This window comes from Equus asinus, chromosome 2, assembly GCF_041296235.1.
Source record: "Equus asinus isolate D_3611 breed Donkey chromosome 2, EquAss-T2T_v2, whole genome shotgun sequence".
Lineage (NCBI taxonomy): Eukaryota > Metazoa > Chordata > Mammalia > Perissodactyla > Equidae > Equus > Equus asinus.
The window spans coordinates 85,916,322-85,943,373 of NC_091791.1; the positions used below are offsets into that span (position 1 = coordinate 85,916,322).

Below are 27,052 nucleotides of genomic sequence, written 5' to 3' on the forward strand. Positions count from 1 at the left end.
ACCATTCTTCAATAGGAAGTGAACTTCTTTATCTTTAATAACAGTGTTTGCTTTAAAATCAACTTTTTATATATTGATATAGCAGTGACCAGCTTTCTTTGGGTTAGGGTTTTCATAGTCTATCTTTTTCCATCTTTTAGCTTTTCTATACACTAATACTTTAGATGTGCTACTTATAAATAGCATATAGCTGGGTTTTCTTCTTTTATTCACTGTGCCTATCCTTGTATTTTAATTGGAACAGTTAGTGTAATTACACTTAATGTAATTACGGACATATTCAGTTTAAACCTGCCACCTCTCTATTTGCTTTCAATTTGTTTCATCTGCTCTGTGTCCCTCCTTTTCTCCTTGCTTGCGTTCTTTTGGATTGACTTAATTTTTTAAAATTCTTTTTCAGACAAAATCATCCCATTTGCAACAATATGGAAGGACCTGGTGGGTATTATGCTAAGCAAAATAAGTCAGACTGAGAAAAACAAACACCATATGATTTCACTCGTATGTGGGATATAAACAAATACATGAACAAAGAAAACAGTTCAGTGGTTACCAGGGGAAGGGGGGGTGGGGGAGGCACAGGGGGTGAAGGGGAGCACTTGTGGGGTGACAGACAAGAAATAATGTACAACCGAAATTTCACAGTGATGTAAACTATTATGAATCTCAATTTAAAGAAAAAGAATTCTATGACCATTCAAAATAAAATTCCTTTTCCCCCAGCCCTTCTTTTACTTCTCAGCCTTGTCGTTATATCCTTTTTCACTCTTCTATTAGTGGTTCCCTGAAGATTGCAGCATGCATCCTAAGCTTATCAAGACCTAATGTTAGTTGGTACTTTTTCTCTCCTCCTGAACGGTACAAGTACCATTTTCCTTCTTTTGGTTTATATACTATTGTTGTCATGTTTCAAAATTTTCCATTATTCTAAGTTCCACAAGACATTATTATTTTTATTTTAGGTAATCGATATTGGGTGGATTAACTCAAATATTTACCATTTTCATTGCTCTTTATTCCTTCTTGTATTTCCAGTCTTCCAACTGGTATTATATTTTCTACTGTCTGAATAATCCCACTTAGCATTTCCTTCAGTGCAGGTCTATTCATGGCCAATTCTCTCTATTTTTGTTCGTCTAAATATATATATATATATATATATATTTTTTTTTTTTTTTTTACTTGTTGAAGGCTATTTTCTTTGGGCATAGAATTCTAAGCTGGTAGTTATTTTATTTCAGCTGCTTAAAATATCATTCCATTGTTTTCTGGCTTGCATTGCTTTCAGTCTAATTATCAGTCAATCTAATTGTGGTTCTTTAGTATTTTAATAACAAATATTTTACAGTCCTTTTATTTTTGCTTTGGTCTTTTGGAACAGATAGTAGAAAAATAGAATAACAAGCATGTTCATGTGCCAGTCCCTCTGTAAGCCAGGGGTTTGTGCTAATAACAGGCTTTTAGGAAAAGGAGGCAGGAAAACATCTTTTAAATGTGAAGAGCTATGTTTTAAATGTATTGCTTATTTCTTGTTATTTGAAACCATCTTCAAATTACATACAGGAAATAAAACTTGTCAGGCAGAAAGATCTCTACTGGTCATATTTCAAGAGCTATAACAAGTTTTCTTCATTTGTGAATTGTTACTTTTTTCAACCACAGAACACAGTGTGAAATTGTTTATTTGTTGGAAAACTGGATCATTTGTGAAAAGGAGTTTTCTAGAGTCTGGATTTTGCTTATCGCCCCTCCATGATGTGGTTTAGCATGTTCCTCTCTCTTCATGTGTTCTGTGCATTGGCAGTTTCTGAGATTTGAGGTTCAATTTTTTGGCTGGACTGCTTCAAAGATGATGTTATGTTCTTCCCTGAGGAGGCACATAATGTCTAGTTATTTCTTTTTGTGTAATGTTAGCAGCCCTTGATGACCAATGGTAAGATCCATACATTTACTGACACGAATAATATTCAATTCAATTATTTCCTCTTTGCTTATTATCTGGAATCCTTCTCTAAAAAATAACTTCCTCTCACCTACTATTTAGTTACTTCAGTAGCAGAATGTGTATAGGAAAGGCAGAATCAATACCTGATACTTTCCTTTTATTTCCCAGTTTTCTAAATGATGAATTGGTTTACTAGCATCCTCTAATGGTGACCTATAAGAAGCATTTGGGTCAGGGGAGGGCATAATTTTGAACTTGCGGATTTAAATATATTTGATGTGTTTCAATGTATTGCAGTTACCTTTGTGCTCAAATTGTCGCAACTTTTGTCTTGCCCTGTTTCTTAACATTCTGCTCTTTTTTACTTCTTGAACAATTTTCCACTAGCATTTCATTGGTTTCTTCAAGCACTCTGAATGTATTTTTAAGCCCAGATATTTTATCAGAAAATTCTTATTCTGTGTCTTGTTTTCTTAAAATATTTATTTGCTTCTTTGACCATCCAGTTAAAATCTGTTATCTTTTAAAGATTACTTTTTTTTTCAAATTATTTTTTTTTAAAGATTTTATTTTTTTCCTTTTTCTCCCCAAAGCCCCCCGGTACATAGTTGTATATTCTTCATTGTGGGTCCCTCTAGTTGTGACATGTGGGACGCTGCCTCAGCGTGATTTGATGAGCAGTGCCATGTCCGAGCCCAGGACTCAAACCAACGAAACCCTGAGCCACCTGCAGTGGAGCGTGCGAACTTAACCACTCGGCCATGGGGCCAGCCCCTCTTTCAAATTATTTTTAAACTCTGTGTAAACCACTATTTGGTCATTTGATGTATTCTGTTCTTTATAGAAAGGAACATTCCCCAAAGAAAATGGCAAATGAACCAATTCTAAATAAGGCGGTACAAATTTAAGTATTTCATGAAAATCAGATTTGGACCTAAGGTCCCCATACATTTAATTGGCATCTAAGTATATTTTTCCATGAGTTATTTAATTCTAACAACATCCCTCTTCACAGCTGCTAGATTTGGTGACTCCATTCCATTTCTTTTCAGTTGGTCTTCCCTGTCTACAGGTGTGTCTTCTGTTGCAGTTAGCTTTGTGGCAAAATTTTTCACAATAATCACTCTTTTAGGTAATTGTGTGATGGGTCTTTTTGAGGCACTGATGTTTCTGATCTCACCTGGATCTGAAGATCCTACATCTTTCAACATGTCTATACTTTCTTCAAGGATTTTCAGTCTAACCTACTTCTTCCTTCTCTGGCAGCTTCTTCTGTTCTCAAAATTTCTGCTAGGAAATAATCCTCATTTATTCAGCTATGCTTAACTTCAGTTGTATTTCTTGTTGTTTTGCATGTCTCATAGAACTTTCATTTAGTATTTCAGCCGTTGCCAGTGGAGTACTTTCCTCCATTGAAGAACGTCTGTGCAGAGGAAGATAGAGCAGACTTTGAGTACCACACAGCACAGCAGCCTCTTTATCACACTTGCTATGAATCGCTTTCATTCTCCATCCTTGAATTTGGGCCATGCAAGAGTGAAACTCTTGTCTCTACCACATCCAGAGAATGTAACTTCCAAAAATGAAAGACTTTGATCAGCACCAAATCAGGCTCTCCTACTGCATCAGCTTCAACTTTCATTCTGTAGTGTGCAATGTGGATTCTATCTGAAGGATATGTTGAGATCTGTATTACTTCTTGAATTTCTGTACAGCAAGGCAACTGTTTCATGGTGACACTATTCCCTCCCTCCACAGCTCTCCTTTTTGTGGAATCTGAATGGCCAGGTCATCTTCAGCTTGCTCAGTTCTAGATATTTTTTTTCTGTGTCTGTGAAGTTCTTAAAGTCTTCACAATATTAGGAGAATTCTTGTATCCCAAGTTTCTCTTTTTTGTTTTCCATAGTGTCCCCTATTTCATTATTCAAAACTCTTTAGGAAGTCTTGAAAAGGAATGTTTTGATTGTTAAGGAAGTATACAAGTTAGAGTTAGTTTCAATTGTAAATGACAGAAAACCCCAAACAGTGGCTTAAACAAGATATATATGTATCTCTCACACACATAAATAAAGTGATCTGAGAGGCTCTGTCTTTAACTGGTGCATTTATCCCAGTTCTACATATTGCAATATTATATGATAACTTATTTCCCAACCCATTCCATACCGTCCATTAACTAATTTCTGTGTCCTTTTCTCCCCTTGCCCACATCCCATTTGCTAGACCAAATTTTCTTCCGTTGGTTTAAAAGTTTTCCCTTCTGTATTTTTTATCTTATGATGGTTACCCTTATCTTAAGAACCAAACTGAATAAATTGCTTAGACTCGTCCATATCTATATCTTTCCCAATTAAGACGAGTACTCTAGCACATTCTTACATCTCTTCAGTCATCCCTGGGCCAACCCCACATTGATACAGATAAAATTTTAGTTCTGAGGGTTTTCTAATACTCTTTTTCTTTTTAAAAAGTTTTTTTCTTTGCTTTTTTACCAAGTTGTTTGATCATATTTATTTTCTATGTCTATTGCACTAACAACAATAGCAACAACAACAAATGTCTATTGCAGCATCCTCCTGAATTCTTCTCATTTGAGTGCTTCTCCAGTAGAATTTTTTAACTGGGTTTTTGTCTGACAAACCTCAAGAGGTGTATGCCTGAGAATGTCTTTAATATGGTTAGTACCCCGTTTTTTTAAAAGATTGTCATCTGAGCTAACATCTGTTGCCAATTTTGTTCTCCTCCTCCTCCTCTTCCTTCTCCTCCTCCTCTTCCTTCATCTTCTCCTTCTCCTTCTCCTCCCCAAAGCTCCCCCCCCCATACATACTTGTATATTCTAGTTGTGGGTCCTTCTAGTTCTGCTGTGTGGGACGCCATCTCAGCATGGCGTGACGAGCAGTGCCATGTTCATGCCTGGGATCCAAATCGGTGAAACCCTGGGCTGCCGAAGCAGAGGGAGTGAACTTATTCACTTGGCCACAGGGCTGGCCCCTAGTAGACATATTTTAATGACAGTTTGACTGAATCTAAAATTCTAGGTAGAAAGTACTTCTTCAGTGCTTCAAAATATTACCCTGTTGTCTTCCTGTATCCAAAGTCCCTATGAAATGTATGGTGCAAATCTAATTCTTGTTTCTTTGAAGAAGATTGGCTCTTTGTGTAAGATTTTTAATGTTATCATTGTCTTTGCTAGTCTTAAACTTTTTTATAATATGTCTAGGTATAGATTTTTCCTTATCTGTCCTCTTTGGCATTCTCTGAGCCCTTTAAATCTAGAGACTTTTATCTTTAATTTTGAAGAATTTATCACCATTCACTTCAAATATTTCCTCCCCTCTGTTTGTTTTTTTCTCTACTTCATAGACTCTTTTATCCAAATATTGGCACTTCTACACTTCATTTCACTTACCTTTATCCTTTCTTCTCCCTTCTATTTGATCTTCTTCACTAATTCCCACTTTGGCTGTATCCATCTGCAATTTGTTTCATGGAGCCAGAATATCTGTGTTTAGATCCTGGCTCCACCTTAGACAATTTACTTAACCTCTTTGTGCTTCAATTTCTTCATCTGTAAAGCAGAAATAATAGTAGTACCTACCTCATAAAGTTATTCTGGAAACTAAATGTGTTAATATATGAAATACACACAGAGCATTGCCTGGTACAAAGTAAATAACATACAAATTCTAGCTGTTACTATTATTACTGTTACTATCTCATGTTCTTTATTATATTTTTCATACCTATATTTCTACGTGTTCTTTTTCCAACCTCTTGTGCCACCTTGATATTACTAACATCTTCTGTGAAGATATTTGTTGTTTATTTTAAATTTATGGTCCATCTGTGCCAATAATTCTGCTTTCAGAACTCGTGTGGTATATATAATTCAGTTTTGTTGTTTTTCCAGTTAGCTGTGTATGTTAAGGAAAGTCAACACCCACGCCTAGTTGGCCTTCCTCTTGGTGATTTTAAGATAATAGAGATGAGCCTCAGGGCAGAGAGCCCAGGAACTAGGAAGGGACAGTCCCTGGCCCTGTTTCCTGCCACCACACTGAGAAATTCCTTCAGTAGGGGATTTGCTGTGCTGGGTAGAAACAATCTTCTTAGAATGTGATGCACAAGTCCTGGTGTTTGGAGTGGGATTGCTTACAGGTGTGAGTGCTTAACAAGGTCTGATCAGTCCACACCTGTTCTCATCAGCACCTCCCTGCACCCCAACAGGGCTTCTGGACTGCCCTGATATTTTCCTGAGACACCGGCTGGCCTGGCTATTGCTTCTGTGATGATCTTCCCAAGGCAGTGGGGGAGAAGCAAGATTAGAATTTAAAAGCTCTGCTCTGGCCCCTTTGGCCCCAGGCCACTCTCCTCCCCAGGCTGAGGGTCCTGCTGGCCATCCCCTCACTCAGACTAGTTTATAAATCCTCCCATCCATACTGGGTTTCTCACAGATGTGGCGTTAGATCTCAGATCCTTGCTTCACTCTCACTTTTGATTTGGGGAGATAGAGCCAGCAGCCTTTACTGGTTGCCTTCTTATCAGGATCCATTTCACAGAAATTTTCTAGGCCTTTTACTCTTCTCCAGTTTCAAAGATAAACTTGATTGTCAAACATCATGACTTTCTGGGATGAAGGGTACTTTGAAAGATGATGCAGTCATTTGGTAGTCAATCTGACTTTACCCAGTCTTAGAAGGGCACCATTGATTGCACTCTTTGAAGCAGGTCTTCATGGAGAGAAGACCAAACATCCTCCACTCCCCACCCCAAAGGAGATACTTTCTTTTCTTTTCTCTTCTTTTGCTTTTCTTCTTCATCGTCGTCTTCTTTTTTTGAAAGCACCATCCGTTGCATAAAATGGGCAGTTCATTTTGTTGACTTGATTTGGATCTATATCTAAGTCTTGGTATGAGAGGTTTTCAAATGAACTGATTAAACCATCTATAATGGCAAGTGTCATCCTTTCTTTTTGCAATTTGAAGTCTGAGTACCTGAAAGTTCTAATGAAGGGTGTGTACAAGTCTAGAATGAATTCCTTATGTGATTAGTCAAGCTACCTGACTTCAAACAAGTTTTATTTTTGTCTCTATTACTGGAAAACTGTGTGGCCTACTTCTGCTTGGCTCAGATCAAGTTTGATCAACATGTTTGGCCAGAGTAAATTAGTAAATCTCTAAATAAATCAACTTGTTTGGGCAACACAAATGAATCTATTATGACATGAGCCAAAGAGAAACTTCCCCTGCAACTCTCCAATGACTATGACACACATTCAATGTCTAAAGGTTTCACCCACTACTGCAGGGAGCAGAGCTGTACCTGCCTCAGTGCACGTTCACATTTACGCAAGTTTAAGAGTGTATCTTGCTCTTCCTTTGACTCAGAGTTGAGTGACAGACAGATTAATGTTACTGGAGAGCACCTGATCCTAATCTCAAATCTGTCTCTGGTATTTGTGAGACTGTTGAGAACTCTGAGAAAGAAAACGAATGCTTTCTTATCTGGCATGTGAGAGAGAAATGAAATATGTACCTTTAATTTTTAACAGCACTCTTTTGAAAGTGCTTAGATGAGCTCATGAAAGTAGGAGTTTCTGCTATATGTGTATTGCTTTCAAGTCTACTGAAAATATAGCTTCTCACAGTATTTTGTAATGTATTATCTTGGTTCTCAGGGATTGGTAGGTACTGTATAACAGGGAAATTTGTGGCTCTTGATGGCTCACACATAGCCTCAGCAATTCTATACTCAGTTATAGATATTTGAGATGATCACTGGCAGCCAATATGTCCTTGGATTGCAAGAGGGCTTATATTTAGAGGCACCACTGTGGAGCAAAATTACTTAGTTTGGGGAGTTAGATGGGCCTGGGTTTGAACACTGGCTCTGCCGTAAAGATAAAGCTTTGGGCTTTCAGGTATGTAACATCCTCTCTCTGGGCCTCAGTTTCCTCATCTGTCTGATGGTAATTGACATGATGTATGGAAAGTGCCTGAAACATAAGAGATGCTTAAATGATAGTTACAATGAGCCATTAAAGTTATGACAATCACTTAAGAAGAATTTATTTATTAATATTGTGTGCTGATTTCCAGGAAAGGATAAAACTCAAATGTTTTCTCTGGCTTTCAAATATGTATATCTCAATATATAGAATATTTATGTTGTATATATACATATTGGGTTAATGTATATAAATAAATATGTCACATACCTCCCACATAACTCTGAAAATTAGAAACTGGAAAGTCAATGAAATGGCATTCCACCTGTTTTTTGTCAAAGTTTAAACTGTACCAGATCCTTGGAATGACCACAATATCAACTGAATATAAATCGAAGTATTCTATTCCTGATTTATCACATTCATTTGTTCAGGAATGCAATAAAATGTTGTTGCGACATCTTATTTCATCACTTTTACTCATGCCCTTAGCTTCAGCACTTCTTATTACAAATTTTAGAGATACATGAAATAAATTATTTTAGACCTATTTTTTAAATTTTTACATAAGAAAGAGTACTTTCAATATTTTAATATAATTAGCATAATATTACTATATCATATCAAAACTTGATAAAGATAGCATGAAAAAACTTACAGCCCAATCTCACTGTCACTGCAAAAATTGTAAATAAAATTATGTTCAACAGAACCCAGTAATACATTCATCAAATATTCATAAATATCATGTGGAATTCATTGTAGGAACATAAGAATAGTGCAATGTTAAGAATTTTGTAAATGTAGTTCACTGCATTAGTATGTAAAAAGTACGTGATTTGTGGTGGCTTTATAATGTGTCACCTTTGCTAGGCTGAACCAGTTCTACTAGTTCCCTTCCCTTAATTATTAAACATCAGTTGAAATGATGAAAATATTAACTATGGACAATTTATGCATACACAAGCAATGACAACTCCTTCACCTGACCAATAGCAGCAATACACTGTTGTCAATTTTAAGACATATCCTGATTTCAAAAGTTTTAAAATGTCAAAAAGATGTGCGTCTAATAATCAGTGAAATATTACATATGACATTTTAAATTGTTCAGGAAAAGATGGGATAACTAATTACAATTAATATATTGACAATACTAAAATATTTCTCTTTGAGAAAATAAAAACATAGACAAAGTCCCAAGACAAATGACAAGTTAGAATAGTTATTTTTAAAACATGACAAAAGGGAGGAAATCATGACAAAGGGTTAATCACCTTAGTCTACAAAGAATTCTTGTGAATTAATAAGAAAATGATCAATACTGAAGAAAAATGAACAAAAGAGATAACCAGAGAGATCTCTGCAAAAAAGATATAAATGGACAATAAAGCAGTAACAGTGCCCTCGAGTTTGCTCTTAGTTATAAACATGCAAATTAAAACAAAATGCTATTTACACTTATCAGATCGGTAAAAATTTTAGTTAGATAATACCCGGTGTTGCTAAGACTAGGGAAAACAAACACATTCACATAGTTATTGATGGAAGTATAAATGCCACATGCTTTGTAAAGACAAATTATCATGAGATATCACATTTTAAAATGTGTTCTTGGCTTTATAGAAATTAATTGATGTCAGTGATTTATAAAGTCCTCTAAAATAAAGCATTCGAACTCAAATTTGTTGACGATGTGCTTTTGTAATAAAACTAATCTAGATAAAGCCTGGGCCTTAAGATTTGGTGTAGAGAAGGAAAAAAGCTGGTAGCCCTAAATCAGTATACTTCAGGGTTTTCTTTAAGGTCCATTCGTAATTCCATGTAAGTACTTCCATCCATGGTTCTGCCAGTCATGAGAAAAATGCACGAAAATGCTGTTTGGAAATGTGGAGACACCGTGGGCAGATCTATGGGCACCTCTCGTTTCTAGCACTTACTTGCTATGGGACTTGGGTAGGACATTTTCATTAAAACTTGGAAAATAGGTTGAACAATATCTCCTTCACAGAATTGTGGTGAGGACGGAATGAGTAACATCTAAAACTTCTATGATGTTACCTGACACGTACATACTCAATAAATACTATTATTGTTTTATTATTAGCTCACAATCTTGGCCATTGACCCATCTAAAAATGCTATTTTGTGCTTAATTTAATAAGATTCTGGAGAAAATGAAGTTATTGGGATTCAGTAATTCATCTGTAATGCCTTTCTTGTTGTAGACATCCATATGCTGTTTATTTTAATTCTTGCCATAAAGTTCTTGCCTTCTATCTTCGGTCAACACTCAAGTACTGTTACAGGCCTCTCTCTTGTCTTACAATGACTTTAGGTCAGGACAACCATGTGCAAAAATGTCCATGTGCATTTCATGATGGTTCAGCTTCTTCGTAGAAGCCAAGTTGACAGAAGGGACAGCTAATCCCAAAGAACGTCACAATTTGCTCGTGTTGGAATCTGTAGTTGGAACTCTAGTAGCATCTATTCATAGCAGTCCCATGGGTGACATTACGTTTGTGTTTGGGACATTATCTAAGGAAAAGCCACTTACTATTCTTTCAGAACTGAGAAAACTCCAGATTAAAATCAGCTAAGTGAAAGGTACAAGTTGTATCTTGCATTGAAATAAGAAAATCTGACATACTAGAGCCAAGTATGAACAGTGGAGATTTGAGTGGTCTGTATGAAGACCTTAATCTGAACAAGTGGTTGGATATGAAGTGATGTTTATCCCTGGAATGTGTCCTTGGCAATTGATGTGTGGATATGTCCTATTCTAGGGGACAGTGAGAGCTAAATTATAAACACATGTATTGTGTTAATTATATGAAGTCATCTTAACCACAGAATATCTTTTAGGCCTCAAGCAGAACGAGAAAGTTAATTATTGCTGAGTTAACAAGCCAAACACTGCTCTGGAATAATTGATATTAGTATATCTCAATGGAGAAGGTGGGAATCAGAGGGGATGGTGAACATCAGAGTAAGAGGTTAGGAGGGCACATCCAGCACTGTCTCGAGTGAATTGATGAGCCACACAACTAACATCCTTTGGACTGATCCTATCCTGTATCTGGAAGACACTCTTGGCTGCAAGTAACAGAAATCTCAAACTGTCCTAAATGTGAAGGCGAGGTGTTATTTCACAGAACAGGAAACCTCCAGATGCAGCATTGGCTCTAGATGCAACATAAATGAAGGCTCTGGCTCCAAGTGTTATTGCTCTGTCCTGTGTACGTCAGCTTTGTCCTCGGGCTGTCTTCTATTATTATTATAAGAGGAGGGAATGGGAGGGGCAAGCAAGAGAGGGGAGGGGAGGGGAGTAGAGGGAGCAAAGGAGTGGAGAGAGAGAACTTCCCATCAGTCTGATTAAGCTAGTAAAGGTCAGGTGCCAACGATTGTATTGATTATTATCGCCATGGAAACATCACATGCTGACTAGCTTAAACTTCATCCCTCAGTCAATTACTTGAAAAAGAAACTTTTTGTACTTAGACAAAAATCTTATAGATAATTTGGCCTTGAGGACATCACTTAAATGTTCTGGTCATTTTTTTTTTCCTTGACTGATTTTTTTTTTTAATCGAGTTCATAATAGTTTACATCATTGTGAGATTCCAGTTGTACATTATTTCTTGTCTGTCACCCCAGAACTGCTCCCCTTCACCCCCTGTGCCCATCCTCCACCCCTCTGTCTCTGGTAACCTCTGAACTGTGTTCTTTCTCCATGTGTTTGTTTATATACTACATATGAGTGAAATCATCTGGGGTTTGTCTTTCTCAGTCTGGCTTATTTCGCTTAGCATAATATCCTCCAGGTCCATCCGTGTTGTTGCAAATGGGATGATTTTGTCTTCTTTTATGGCTGAGTAGTATTCCATTGTATATATATACCACATCTTCTTTATCCAATTGTCAGTTGATGGGCACTTGGGTTATTTCTTGGCTACTGTGAATAGTGCTGCAATGAACATAGGGGTACGTATATTACTTTGGATTGTTGATTTCAAATTGTTTGGGTAGACATCCAGTAGTGGGATAGCTGGGTCATATGGTAGTTCTATTTTTAGTTTTTTGAGGAATCTTCATACTGTTTTCCATAGTGGCTGCACTAGTTTTCATTCCCACCAGCAGTGTATGAGGGTTCCCTTTTCTGCACGCCCTCTCCAACATTTGTTAGTTTTAGTTTTAGTGATTATAGCCATTTTAATAGAAGTAAGATGGTATCTTAGTGTAGCTTTGATTTGCATTTCCCTGATGATTAGTGATGTTGAACATCTTTTCGTGTGTTTATTGGCCATTTCTATATCTTCTTTGGAAAAATGTCTGTTCATCTCCTCTGCCCATTTTTTGATTGGGCTGTTTGTTTTTTTGTTGTTCAGTTGTGTGAGTTCCTTATATATCATGGAGGTTAACCCCTTTTTGGATATATGATTTGCAAATATTTTCTCCCAATTGGTGAGCTGTCTTTTTGTTTTGATCCTAGTTTCTTTTGCCTTGCAGAAGCTCTTTAGTCTGATAAAGTCCCATTTGTTTATTTCTCCTTTGTTTCCCTCTTCTGAGAAGACATGGTGTTTTAAAAATTCTTTTTAGTTCGATGTCAAAGAGTGTACTACCCATATTATCTTCCAGGAGTTTTATGGTTTCAGGACTTATCTTCAACTCTTTGATCCATTTTGAGTTTGTTCTGGTCATTTTTTAAACATAGGAATGATGGTTGTTCTTTTCTTACTTCATAACCATAACAAGAATATTCGTATAGTTTAAATTCCTTGGATGAAACATGGAATTATTTTCTCTTAGTATCTACCAGCTTTACTATGACAATGATCATCAGCTGTTAATAATGACTACACATTTTTATCTTCTCTCCCTCCTTAGTCTCTACTAAAATAAATGTAATAAAATATTAGCAAAGGAATTAAAAAATCCATCAGTTTCTAGGAACAAAGAGAATAGGAGAAGAGATGGTAGCGGATAAGGGATTTCAACAAATTTTTGGAATCTGAAAAGTGAATGTCAGAGTATAACCGATTTAGCATGATAGAGAAAGACACGACTTACAGTGTGTGCAGAGGAGGTGGTGAACAAGATGAGAGCTGAACCATTCTGCAAACATATGGAGAGGCTCAGGTCTTGAAGGCAAAAGTAAGAGTGAGGTGTGGGGCTGAAAACAGGAAGATGGCTTGAAAATGTGTATGACTGATCAATCAATCCTCTCATTTTCTCTACCCCTTGATATATCTACTACCATATAGAATCTCTAGGATGAACACAGAAGTTTATTCTCTGAGCAATTTGAATAGGAACAAATCAAGCCACAAGGATACCAGATAAAGTGGACAGTAGAGTTACCGTAATAGCATACTGAAGTTCATTGTAGCCAGATTAGATCATGGCTTAGAGTCAGGTTGAATTGAATTTAAAGAATATGCCTCCAATTGATTTCTCATGTCTAATGGCATTGGCTAACACCTCTAGGATTATGTTGAATTATAGTAGAGATAGTGGGCACCCTGGTTTGTTACTAATCTTAGTAGAAGCATCTCTAGTGTTTCCCCATTAAATAAGATACTGGCTAAAGAAATAGGCCAGAGATAGATAGATAGATATAGATATACATATCATTATATATCATATAATATATATATTGTATCATGTTAAGAAAATACCCCTCAGTTCCTGTTTTCTTGAATGTTTTTATTGTGAATGGGTGTTGATTTTTGTCAAATACTTTTTTGGCATTGATAGAGATAATTATGGGTATTTTTCCTTAGATTTATTAATGTGATGTGTAGTATTAATGGATTTCCCAACATTGAGCCAAACTTGCATTCCTGCAATAAATCCCACTTAGCCATGGTGTATTATTTTCTTAGTGTGGTGTTAGACTCTGGTTGCTAATAATTTGTTTAGAAATTTTCTAGCAATATTCATGAGTGGTAGCTGTAGGTTATTTTTCTTTGTACTATCTTTATCTGGTTTAGGTATCAGTGTTATGCCTGGTTTATAAAAAGAGTTTGGAAGTTTTCCTTCATTTTCAATGCTCTGGAATAATTTATAAAGTATTAGGACCATCTGGTCTTTGAAAACTTAGTAGAATTCACCTGTGGAATAATCTGGGCTTTGTGCATTTTTGTTGAGTGGTTTCTTAGTAACTGTCTCCATTTCTTCTGGGGAAACCAGTTAAGTTTTCTAGCTCTAACGAGGTCAATTTAGATAATATATATTTCCCCAGGATATTATGAATTTCATTGAGATTTTCTAGTCTATTTACCAAGAGGTCAGCAAAGTAGTTTCTTGTGACTTTCCAAATTTCTTCTGTTTGAAAGGTTATTTGCCCTTTGTCATTTCTTATTCTCTATATTTGTACTTTCTTTGTTTCTTCATCTATCTAGTTAGTGGTTTGTCTGTTTCATTAATTTTTCCACAGAAAAAAAACAACAGGATTTCAGTTTATTAATTAGAGCTTCTGTTTTTCTATCCTCTACATTATTAACTTCTGCTTTTATCATTAATGTTTTCTTCCTTGTGTTTGCTTTTGTTTTACATTGTTCTTCTTTTTCTACATTTTTGAACTGCAAATTTAACTCATTATTTTTGTTCTTTCATTTTTATTGAAAAAGTATTTAGTGCTATCAGTTTTTCTGCAACTGCTGCTTTAAGTGCGTCCCATAGATTCTGATGTGTAGTGTTTTCAGTATCTATTATTTGTTTAAACTTATATGCTGTCAGCTTGTATTTCTCCTTTAGCCAAGAGTTGTTTAATAAGAGGTTCTGTTTGTAGCTTTCCAGGTCTGCTTTGTCTGATATCAGGATTGCTCCCCGGCTTTCTTTTTGTTTCATTTGCCTCATATACTCTTGTTCATGCCTTTATGTCTAGCCTGTCTGAATCGCTTGGTTTGGGTGTGTCTCTTGTATACAGCATATAGTTAAGTTTAGTTTTGTGAGCCAAATTGAAAATCTTTGTGTCTTAATAAGTGAATTAAGTCCATTCACATTTATTATGACTGACACGTTTGGTATTAATTCTATCATAGCATTTTATTTTATTTTGTTATATTTCCCATATTTCTTTCTCTTTGAGATGTGCATTCTTTGCTACATTTTTATAATTTTTTAGGAAGCTTTATATTTTTGTTTTAGTGATTGCTTTTGTACTTATACCTTCTTTAATGCTCTTGGTCCCCTGTTTTGTTAATTAACCTTTTATTATCTGGTTTATCAGAGTTTTAAAATTTTTCAGTATCTTTTAATACCCACCTAATGTATCTCTAACAATGATCTTTTTCTATTTTTCTTTTTCCCTCTTCTTATCCTCCCTATTTTTAAAACACGTTATTTTTACTTTGTGATAATATATAATATTTGTATGTTAGTGGTCCACCCTCATCCCCAGCTTTGTTTTAGTCTTCCATGTATGTTTATGGACTATTAAATGCTTACCCTCAGTCTTTCTACTCAAGTTCCTCCAGTCATCATTTGGTTGGATGAAGTTCGTTCTCTAGTAAATTCCTCAAAAAGGGCTTCCTGATGCAGAATTCCCTATGTTTTTTTGCTTTGTTGTTGTTGTTTTTTGAGGAAGATTAGCCCTGAGCTAACATCTGCTGCCAATCCTCCTCTTCTTGCTGAGGAAGACTGGCCCTGAGCTAACATCCATGCCCATCTTCCTCTACTTTATATGTGGGATGCCTGCCACAGCATGGCATGCCAAGTGGTGCCATGTCCACACCTGGGATCCAAACCAGGCGAAGCCCAGGCCGCTGAAGCGGTACATGCACACTTAACCACTGAGCTACTGGGCTGGCCCTGAATTCCCTACGTTTTTGTCTGTTGAAACTGTTTTTCAATAGCCTTGATATTTGGACAGCTTGGCTGAATATAAAATCCTTGATTCACACTTTCTTTGAGTGAGTGCTTTAAATGTGCTCCTCAATTGTTGAAAATCTTTGTATATTAAGATTTTATATATTATAATCTTTGTATATTAAGATTTTGGAAAGTCTGATGTTATTCTAATTCTTTTGCCTTTTTGTATTTGATAGTTTTACCTGGAAACATTGAATTTTACTTTATCTTTGAATCTAATAATTTTATTAGAATATGTTTCAGAGTTGATTATTCTGGGTTCATTTCCTATGTACCCAGTGAGACTCTTCTGTACTTCCGGAAAGTTTTCTTGAATTTTAGTTTTAAATATTAGTTCTTTTCCATTACTTTGGTTTTTCTTCAGAGATTCTGATAATACAAATATTACTTTTCTGCCTATCTTCCAGTTCCAGTTCTCGACTTTCTCTTTGATCTTTTTACAGAAAAATTTGCCTCTGTAAAATTACACATTAAAATAATAGACTTAAGGGGAAAAAAATTAAGATAGACCACTTAAAACCAATGCAACTTTATAAACTAGAGCACTAACAACGGTAGTAAAATAATTATAATAAAAATATTAGCACAATTGAACAGACATTTTAAATTCCTAAAAATAAAGATATACCACCATAAATGTAGGGTATTACCTTTAAAAAAAGTGAAGATACAGATATTCTATGAAGTTACTGGCTTGTAGTCTTCAAAAACATCTAAGTCATAGATGCAGAGAAAACCTTTGACAAAATTCAACATCCATTTATGGTAAAAATAAAACAAAGAAACAAAAAAACAGAGAAAAAGCCACCTCTCAACAAAGTGGATCTAGAGAGAGAGCATACCTCAACATATTAAAAGCCATATATGACAAGCCCACAGCTAACATCATGCTCAATGGAGAAAAGCTGGAACCTTTTCCTCTAAGATCAAAAACAAGACAAGGATGCCCACTCTCACCACTTTTGTTCAACATAGTATTGGAAGTCCTAGCAAGAGCATTTAGGCAGAAAAAGAATTAAAAGTTATCCAAATTGGAAAGGAAGAAATAAAATTGTCACTATTTGCAGATGACATGATATTATATAGAAAACCCTAAAGACTCCACCAAAAAACTGTTAGAGCTAATAAATGACTTGAGTAAAGTTGCAGGATACAAAATCAATTTACAAAAATCTGTTTCATTTCTATACACTAATAGCAAACTATCAGAAAGAGAAATTAAGAAAACAGTTCTGTTTACAACTGCATCAAAAAGAATAAAATACCTAGGAATAAATTTAACCAAGGAGGTGAAGGACCTGTACAGTAAAAACTATAAGACATTGATGAAGTAAACTGAAAAAGACACAACTAAATGGAAAGATGCTTGTGCCCATGGATTGGAAGAATGCAATTAATTTAATATTAATTAATTTTAATATTGTTAAAATGTCATACTAACCTTAAGCAATCTACAGATTTAATGCAATCTCTATCAAAATACCGATGGCATTTTTCATAGGAATAGAACAAATAATACTAAAATATGTATGGAACCACAAAAGATCCTGAACAGACAAAGCAATCTTGAAAAAGAAGAACAAAGCTGGAGGCATCACACTCCCTGATTTCAAACAACAGTAGTGTGGCCACTTAACAATGTGGATATGTTCTCAGAAATGCAGCACTAGGTAATTTTGTTGTGTGAACATCATAGATTTTACTTACACAAACCTAGATGGTATAGCCTACTACACACCTAGGCTATTTGGTACTAATCTTATGGGACCACTGTCATATATGTGATTCGTTGTTGACCAAAACGTTGGTAAGTGACACATGAATGTATATTACAAAGCTGTAGTAATCAAAACAGTAGAGTATTTGCATGAAAACAGACACATAGGTCAATGGAACAGAATAGAGAGACCAGAAATAAACCCGCCCATTTGTGGTCAATTAATTTATGCAAAAGATCCAAGAATATACAATGGGGGAAGGACAATCTCTTCAATAAATGATGTTGAGAAAACCGGACAGCCACATGCAAAAGAATGAAATTGGGCCACTATCTTACATCATAAACAAAATTAACTCAAAATGGATTAAGTGTTGAATGTAAGACCCGAAACGATAAAACTCCTAGAAGAAAACATAGGCAATAAGCTCCTTGACATTGCTGTTGGTGATGATTTTTTGGATCTGACACCACAAGCAAAGGCAATAAAAGTAAAAATAAACAAGTGGAACAACATCAAACTAAAAAGCTTCTAAAATAATCAAAATGAAAAGGCAACCTACTGAATGGGAGAAAATATTTGCAAATCATATATCTGATAAAGGATTAATATCCAAAATATATAAAGAACTTGTACAACTCCATAGCAAAAACCAAACAATCCAATTAAAAAATGGGCAGAGAATCTGAATAGACATTTTTCCAAAGATGACATGCAGATGGCCAACAGGCACAATAAAAGATGCTCAACATCACTAATCATCAGGGAAATGCAAATCAAAACCATGATAAGATATCACCTCACACCTGTGAGAATGGCTATTATCAAAAAGACAAGGAGCCAGTCCTGATGGCCTAGCGGTTAAAGTTTGGCGTGCTCCACTTCAGTTGCCCAGGTTCGGTTCCTGGGCACGGAACCATGCCACTCGTCTGTCAGTAGCCATGCTTTGGCAGTGACTCACATAAAAGAATTAGAAGAATTTATAACTATGCACAACTATGTACTGGAGCTTTAGAGGGGTAAAAGGAAGAAAAAGGAGGAATATTGGCAACAGATGTTAGCTTAGGGTGAGTCTTCCCCTGCAAAAAAAAAAAAAAACCTTAAAAACATATGTAAAACAAAAGAAGACAAGAAATAACAAGTGTTGGCAAGGATGTGGAGAAAAGGGAACCCTTGTGCACTCTTGGTGGGATGTAAATTGATGCAGACACTATGGAACATGGTATGGAAGTTCCTCAAAAAATTAAAAGTAGAACTACCATATGATCCAGCTATTCCACTTCTGGGTATTTATCTGAAGAAAACAAAAACACTAACTCGAAAAGATATATGCACCCTTATGTTCATTGCAGCATTATTTACAATAGTTAAGATATGGAAACAACCTAAGTGTCCATCAATGGATGAATGGATAAAGAAGATGTGGTATATAATATACAATGGAATATTATTCAGAAACAAGTTTTATTGTTGCATTTCTTAATGGAGCAATCTCTGTTATGCATTTTACTCCCTAAACTGTAGGTAGGAGATTTTCCTTTTGCAGATATCTCAAATCATTGAAAACCTCTCCGGCTTTGACCCAGTTACTGGGTTAAAAGTAAAACCCAAATCTTGATAATGAGAATTACTGTAACATATTGTTTCCAGCCAATCTTTTTTCTCCATAGTTTTATTGTTCATAAATTTGCATTAACTCTGACATTCCAAGAATTGGAAGTCATACAGAAGTGGTGGGAAAGGCACAAGCCAGGAGTCAAAACTTCTGCAATTGAATCTTGCTTCTGTTCTAAAGAGTGATGTGATCTTGGGCAAATTACCTAAGCTGCAAATTCCTCATCTGTAAAATGAGACTAAATAAGCTCTCTGTAATATAAGGTTGTGTGGAAAATGAAATGAGAGCTTCTGGTAAGTCGTAAAGCACACCTTTTGGCCTGGGGCCCCCACAAGGGTAAGGCTTTTGGTTGCCATGCCCGTCATTGTTCATGGCACAATGCATTTTAGAAAATATTTGACTAAATAAATAAAATAATTTATAAAGTCTTTTCAGAGTTTATGACTACTGTGTTGTAACTTTTTAAATGCCTGCTTTTTCTTTCGCTGTGATTGTACTGCATAGGAAGGAACCAGGCACATAATTTGTAGAGTCCAGTGCAAAATGGAAATTATTAAAAATTTTAAGGTAGCAACAGCAGAGCATTAAACTAAGCCCTTCTAAGCACAGGGCCCTGCATGACGGCAGCTCTCCCCTGCCCGTGCAGCTGCCCCTGAGCAGAATTAAGACAACAGACTCTGGAGCTCGATTGCTCTCCTGCTTTTTAGCTGCATGATCTTGTGCACGTTACTTAACCACTCTCTGCCTCAAATTTCCTTGTCTGCTAAAGGAGGACAATTAGAATACCTATCTCATAAAGTTATTGTGAGGTTAAATGATTTTCATAAAATGCTCAAAATTGGCACATGGAGAACACTCAATAACTGGTTATAATTATTACCGTTATTTTTATTTTTGTACTGAGCCCTCTGAGATAGGTGTTATTATTATTCCACTGGAGACTAGGGACCATATATGTCTTGTTTACGAATGTGTCCCCAGGGCCTAGCACAGGTGCTGGTGCTTTTATTGCATTAAGCCACTGAAAATTGGAGGTTGGTCTGTAGTGGCACCTCACTCTGATACACTAGTATTGGTACTTGAAGCTGTATCAGACAGACTCGAAAGCCCATTCTCTAAGCTAAGATGCTATTCTCTTCCCGACACTAAAAACCCAAAGTAAAAGGTAATGGAAAAAATCAACGTGAATCACTTAGGCAAGAAGATTATATAGCAACAAGTTTCACTTTTAACTTAAATTTGCTCTAGAGTGTGCGTGTCCACACGGTGTGTGTCTGCCCCTGCGTCCTGGGAGTGGGGCTCTGGAAGCTTTAGTGTGCCTAAAGAAAAATGAATTCACCCAAGACCTTCCTGCTAACAGTAAACCCTCACCCATGCTGGCTAAGTAAACAGATGAATCCTCATTTTACTTATGAGGAAACTAAGGTGTACAAAGGCTCAAGAGCTTGCCTGAGTTCACATGCGGAGTCTCTGGTCAAGCCAGGCTTTGAATTTTGACGTCTCAGAGCTTGTAATCCTTCCACCCTGTTATGCAGCCTCTCACACACGTTCTCTCCCCTATGCTGCTTCTTCCACAGGCCGAGAGCTTGTTGAACTGTAGCAAAAGCATAATTCAGGGTGTGGAGATAAGGCCAGTCGCTAGCCTTTCTCTTCCCACCCCTGCCACATCTAGCTCCACCTGACTGCTATCAGATATGGAATTGAGATACTCGTCCTGGAACGTGGTTAAAAAAATAAAGAACGCTGTGTATTGCTTGCTCTTGTTTGGAAAGCTCAATTGTTGTAGTGACTCAATCTGACCGTTTGATACAAATATTTAATCCTTTTAAAGTAGCCACCTTAATGACAAATCATAGTTTTGGAAAGAGGTGGCACAATGTGTATAAGTCACAATCCCAGTGGAATTTTCCACAGGGAAAAGATCTGTTTACACTTTATTTATAGAATGCATGTTCTGGAAGCTTCTCTGACTTATAACAGATGGCAGTTCTTACAGCTTTGTCCACAAAATTACCAATCCAGCATAATAATAGCTACATCACATTTACAAAGGTTGAATTCTACTGTGACACTGGCTTCATCAGTTATAGCTAGACTTACGTCTTTTACTTGGGCTTGTCTTGGAATAGATTCTTTCATATATCTAATCAGGGGAAATGATATTTAAAATTTTACTTAATCTTTAGCATTTCTACCATACAATTTTAAAAATTCAGAATACTATGTTTAGTCATTAAATATAAACAGTGTCTCCTAACAACTTCACTAGAAATCTCCAGGATGTTAATTTACACTGATGACTTTATTATGAAACCCTACCATCACCTGCTAAGGGCTATTTGAGGAACCAGATTTGACAAAGCCCCAAGACGACTACCAAACTTTTGCAAAATTCCCTCATGTTTCTTTTGTCGTTATAATTTTCTTAATTGTGGCAAAATACACTTAACATAAAATTTTTCATTTTAGCCACTTTTATGGGTACAGTTCCTTGTTATGCAACCAATCTTCAGAACTTTTTCATATCTGTTAAACAACAACTCCCCAATTTCCTCTCCCTCTAGTTCCTGGCAACCACCATCTAGATTCTGTCCCTATGAATTTGACTACTGTTGTTACCTCGTATAAGTGGAATCATATGGTATTTATCCTTTTGTGACTTGGTTATTTCACTTAGCATGATGTCCTCAAGGTTCATCCATGTTGTAGCATATGTCAGAATTTCTTTCTTTTTTAAAGCTGAATAACATTCAATTGTATGTATATACCATATTCTGTTTATTCTTTCCTCTGTTGATGGACACTTGGATGGCCTCCACCCTTCAGTTATTGTGAATAATACTGCTATGTACATGGGTGTACAAATATCTCTTCATGTTCTCATTTTCAATTATTTTGGGTATATATCATTATTAAAATTTTGATATAATTTTTATGTGAATAATTTTCAAGTTCATCCTTTATTGTTTTCTATATTATTTTGTATAATTTGAATGATAGAGTTGTAACGGACTTTATAGGTGATCTGGCTCAACTCTCTCATTTTTCAGATGAAGAAGGCCAACACCCAGCAGGCTTTAGTAGATAAGCTCTCACAATTAGTTTGTGGCAGAGTTGAGACTGGAACCCAAGCCTCTGAACTCCTAATCCAGAGAATTTGCTGTCAGACAGGCCCTTCCTTTGGCCACCTGGTAGGCATATCCACCTCTCTGCTGGTTGAATCTAAAAGTTGTCAAAGGCCATTGGTCTTAGCAATATTTTCTGGATCTGTCTCTTCAGGCAAAGGCAACAAAAGCAAAAATAAACAAATGGGACTACATCAAACTAAAAAGCTTTTGCACAATGAAGGAAACCATCAACAAAACAAAAAGGAAACCTACTGAATGTAAGACAATATTTGCAAATGATAAATCTTATAAGGGTTAATATCCAATATATATATAAAGAACTCAAACAGCTCGATAGCAAAAAGCCAAACAATCCAATGAAAAATAGGCAGAGGAGGGGCTGGCTCCGTGGCCGAGTGGTTAAGTCTGTGCGCTCCGCTGCAGGCGGCCCAGTGTTTCGTTGGTTCGAATCCTGGGCACGGACATGGCACTGCTCATCAAACCACGCTGAGGCAGCATCCCACATGCTACAACTAGAAGGACCCACAACGAAGAATATACAACTATGTACTGGGGGGCTTTGGGGAGAAAAAGGAAAAAATAAAATCTTTAAAAAAAAAAAATAGGCAGAGGATATGAACAGACATTTTCCACAGAAGACATACTGATGGCCAACAGACACATGAAAAGATGCTCAATATCACTAATTGTCAGTGAAACGCAAATCAGAACCACAATGAGATATTACCTAACACCTGTCAAAATGGTTATTATCAAAAAGACAACAAATACTAAGTGTTGGCAAGGATGTGGAGAAAGGGGAACCCTTGTGCACTGTTTCTGGGAATGTAAATTCATGCAGCCACTATGGAACATGGTATGGAAGTTCCTCAAAAAATTAAAAATAGAGCTACCATATGATCCAGCTATTCCACTTCTGGGTATTTACCTGAAGAAAATAAAAACACTAATTCAAAAGGATATGTGCACCTCCATGTTCCTTGCAGCATTGTTTACAATAGCCAACATATGGAAACAAACTAAGTGTCCACTGATAGATAAATGGATAAAGAAAATGCAGTATATGTATACAACTGAACATTACTCAGCCATAAAAAACAATGAAGTCTTGCCATTTGCGACATGGATGGAACTAGAAGGTAGTATGCTAAGTGAAATAAGTCAGATAAAGAAAGACACACTATGTGATTTCACTTATATGTGGAATCTAAAAACAAAACAAATGAACAAACAAAACAAAACAGAAACGAGCTCATAGATCCAAAGAAGTGGTGGTCACCAGAAGGGAGAAGCGTGGAGGGATGAGAGAAATAGGTAAGGGGATTAAGAAGTACAAACTTCCAGGGGCCGGCCTGGTGGCGCAGCAGTTAAGTGCGCACGTTCAGCTTCGGTGGCCCGGGGTTTGCCTGTTTGGATCCCGGGTGTGGACATGGCACCGCTTGGCAAGCCATGCTGTGGTAGGCGTCCCACATATAAAATGGAGGAAGATGGGCATGGATGTGAGCTCAGGGCCAGTCTTCCTCAGCAAAAAAAGGAGGATTGGCAACAGATGTTAGCTCAGGGCTAATCTTCCTCAAAAAAAAAGGACAAACTTCCAGTTATAAAATAAATAAGTCACAGGGATGTAATGTACAGCAGAAGGAATATAGTCAATAATACAATAACTTTGTATTGTAACAGATAGTTACTAGTCTTATCAGGTGATCATTTCAATATATCAATATATATAATCAATCAATATATACAAATATATATAATCAATATATATAAATGTCAAGTCACTATGTTGTACACCTGAAACTAATATAGTGTTGTATGTCAACTATACTTCAAGAAAAAAATATTGTCAAAGGCAATCTTATATTCTCTCACCTACTGTCTTACTTGATATTTTGAAAAACTGGGAAAAGTTGTACTGCTTGTACCTAAATTAATAACTTTTATCTCTGGAAGAGAATTCACTAGCAACTTGCAATGTGTACATGCCTCCCCAAGATTGGCTTTAGCATCAAAATCAAGACTCCCAAAAGCAGATATGCCACAACAAACAGCTTTGTGACTGGTTATTTGTCGTGGCAAATGCTCAAGGAGGAAAAATTAAATTTTAGTCTCATCCTAGGTGCTAGGCAGAGGTGTCCTGGAGCTGGCTTCTACTGGCTTGCAAGAGTCAATGGTAGACCTCTCTTCTCAACTCCAAGTTCAGTGATGTCATGTTGGTGGCTTGAAATCAGCCACATTGTAAGTATTTACACCACAGAAACTGGCAAATGCTACAAATTGTACCCCACATTCTCACTGAGAGCTGGTTATTAAGCATTTATCAGCACACCACTGTTGCCAGGGACTCTGCTCAGAGTTATAGGTGGGGAGTGTGGGGGGTGGGAGTGGTGTCAGTATTATATAGTCAAGCTCATAACTGATAAACCTTGGTCATTTAGGCAAATCATTTATTCTTATTATACTTTTATATGTGCTTCCTCAGATGTAAAAGAAAAACAATTAAAATATCATCTATCTCCAGGAATGTTGTATTTAGGTTACTTGTTAAGCAAGGGTCCAAAGGGGCCCTAATCTATATACTTGCCTGCCACATCAGATCCAATTTGCATGAAGTGTAAGAATCTTCAAAAAACAGGAAGTCGAAAAATGTATCATATGGAGAGTAGAAAAGTTACTCTGAAGAGAACAGAATTTACATGCCTAGGATAGAGGTTGGTTACTGAGGCAAGGGATATTTTGGGATATGATTTTCATGCCACTCAAACACCTTTCTATAAAGCCCCAGAGAAATTATGAGGGAATTTAAGAATGTGATAATTCTCTCTCAGAGTCTCATGTCATTATAATCCAGGTGCAAAGAGCCCATTGGAAGCTGTGGGAAGAGCTGGAGGTCATCAGAGCAGGCAGACTAAGGTAGGTCTCTAAGATGGAAGACCACAAACTAAGATGGAAGCAACAAACTAAGCCTTTCTTGGGGTAAAACGCCAAGAAAACTTGAATGGAACTAATCAGAACTTGCAAGTTACTTGGACCAAAACACACAATGTCTAGGCTGGTCTCTGGGTCCCAGTGTCCCAGTGTCCCAGTGTCCCTGGTGGTTATGGAGTCTGAACCAAGCATTATTTTTGTTACCAATGAAATTGTTACCTACTCCCTTATTTGATCTCCCAGTGTGGGCTGTTTAGGAAAACAAGAATTAGAACAATTCAAAGAGATGATAAATGACAGTCTTTTCACCAAACATACCACATTTGATGTCCACATGTGAAAGTCCTTTCTCCTCACCCTCAATATTCTTAAGTCCTTTCGATCATCTTTTGTCATGCCTCTTAAATATAGTGCCAGGAATATAGTTGGCCCCTACTTATAGTTTATGTAATAAATAAACTAATGGATGCCTTTCTTTCAATTCCCATCACCAGTAACCAAGATCAGGCATCAGTGAACATATACTTAGTACCTCTGATGTCCAGGCACTGTACTAGAGTTGAAAAGCAAAGGTGAAGTTCTTCTCAGAGAGTTTAAAGTCAATGAAAGGAAATGAACATACAATACCAATAGCCCTGTAATCAGACCTCCGCTTCTTTGGTCTCTTCCTACTCTAATGCATACTGAAGATGCTACTAGTTTCATCGTCCTGAAATATCCCTTTGATCACATCGGCCACTCAATTATCTCCATGGCACTCCTGTGTTGGTAACATACAGTCCCAACTCCTCCGACTAGCAATCAAAGTCAGACTAGCCCAGGTCAATTCCTCTTTGAAGCTCCCTGGTGTTGCCAACGACTCTGCTACATGAAGTCCCTATTCCATCCGACCTAATATTATCATTGTTCGTTAAACATGCCCTGTGCTTCTTTTACCCCTTTAAAATGCACCTCTTCTTGTTCAAATGCACCCCCTCCATTCATTTTTCATATCCAAATCCTTTCTGCTTTCAAAATCCTGTTCAAATTAAACCTTATCCATAGAATCTTGTCTCCACCTCATAGATGAAGCTCATTCATTCATTCCACAGCACATATTGATGGAATCATTACTGGGTGTGAAGAACTATACTCAGGGCTAGAGACACATTCCCTTCTCTGAACTTTTATTATCTGTTTTTATCCACTATATTCCTTTAACAATCACTATCTGCTGCCTTACAGCATCTATTATATTGTTTTATTTTAAAATAGAAATTGAGTCTTTTTATTAGATCCTATACAGAACCTGGAAAAATGCCTTAGGGTAATAAATTCTAAAATAATTATTGATTTGATGTGAAATAGAAAGCCAATAATTTCTATTGGTCCTCTTTAATCTTGTCCTCACCCAATGAATGTCTATAAACACACTAAGAATTTAATGAAATGATTGAAACTTCCCAAATTAAAGAATATTGTAATATTTCTATCTTATTTTGACAGTTCAAGGAAGATTATTTATAATGTCTACAGAAATAACTGACATCTACTCTTTTCCCAAAGATGTATTCTTTAGGGTGAGAAAGTCTCTCCTTATCTTGAGGGTGACCAGTTTGAAGTCACAGAAGCATGAGATTCTAGCACCTACTATAACTTGTTCCACTATTCCATAATTGCCTCATGTCTTGTGAGCTCCGCATTCTATAAGTCATGCTAAAAATGAGTTTGGCTTATTTATTTTCATAGTTTACTTATTTTCTTAGAAGATAAATATACTCTAAAACTTTGAAAGTATTACTATACATGTGTAGTAAAGGTCTGTAAATTTCATTCACACTGCAACTCACATAAAAAAGTGTTTATTTTTCTCTATAACTGATTTGGTCTTCCTGACAAGCCCCTATTGTTTGAGTAGTA

The 27,052-nt window shown here is 36.4% G+C and overlaps 1 protein-coding gene across 17 annotated transcripts in view; it reads left to right on the top strand.

Annotated features, from left to right (window-relative positions):
- Nucleotides 1–27,052, top strand: part of LOC123281061 (uncharacterized) — a 104,733-nt gene that overhangs the window by 29,226 nt on the left and 48,455 nt on the right. For 9 of the 17 annotated variants that reach the window (XM_070492817.1, XM_070492834.1, XM_070492818.1 and 6 more), the window contains exons 2-4: nt 401–438; nt 24,345–24,463; nt 25,077–25,138. In XM_070492817.1, coding sequence (XP_070348918.1) covers nt 401–438; nt 24,345–24,463; nt 25,077–25,138 — 219 coding nt within the window. Of the gene's footprint in view, nt 1–400; nt 439–22,147; nt 22,289–24,333; nt 24,464–25,076; nt 25,139–27,052 lie in introns of all 17 variants that reach the window. The other 8 variants (XR_011496431.1, XR_011496423.1, XR_011496422.1 and 5 more) reach the window with 3 other exon arrangements.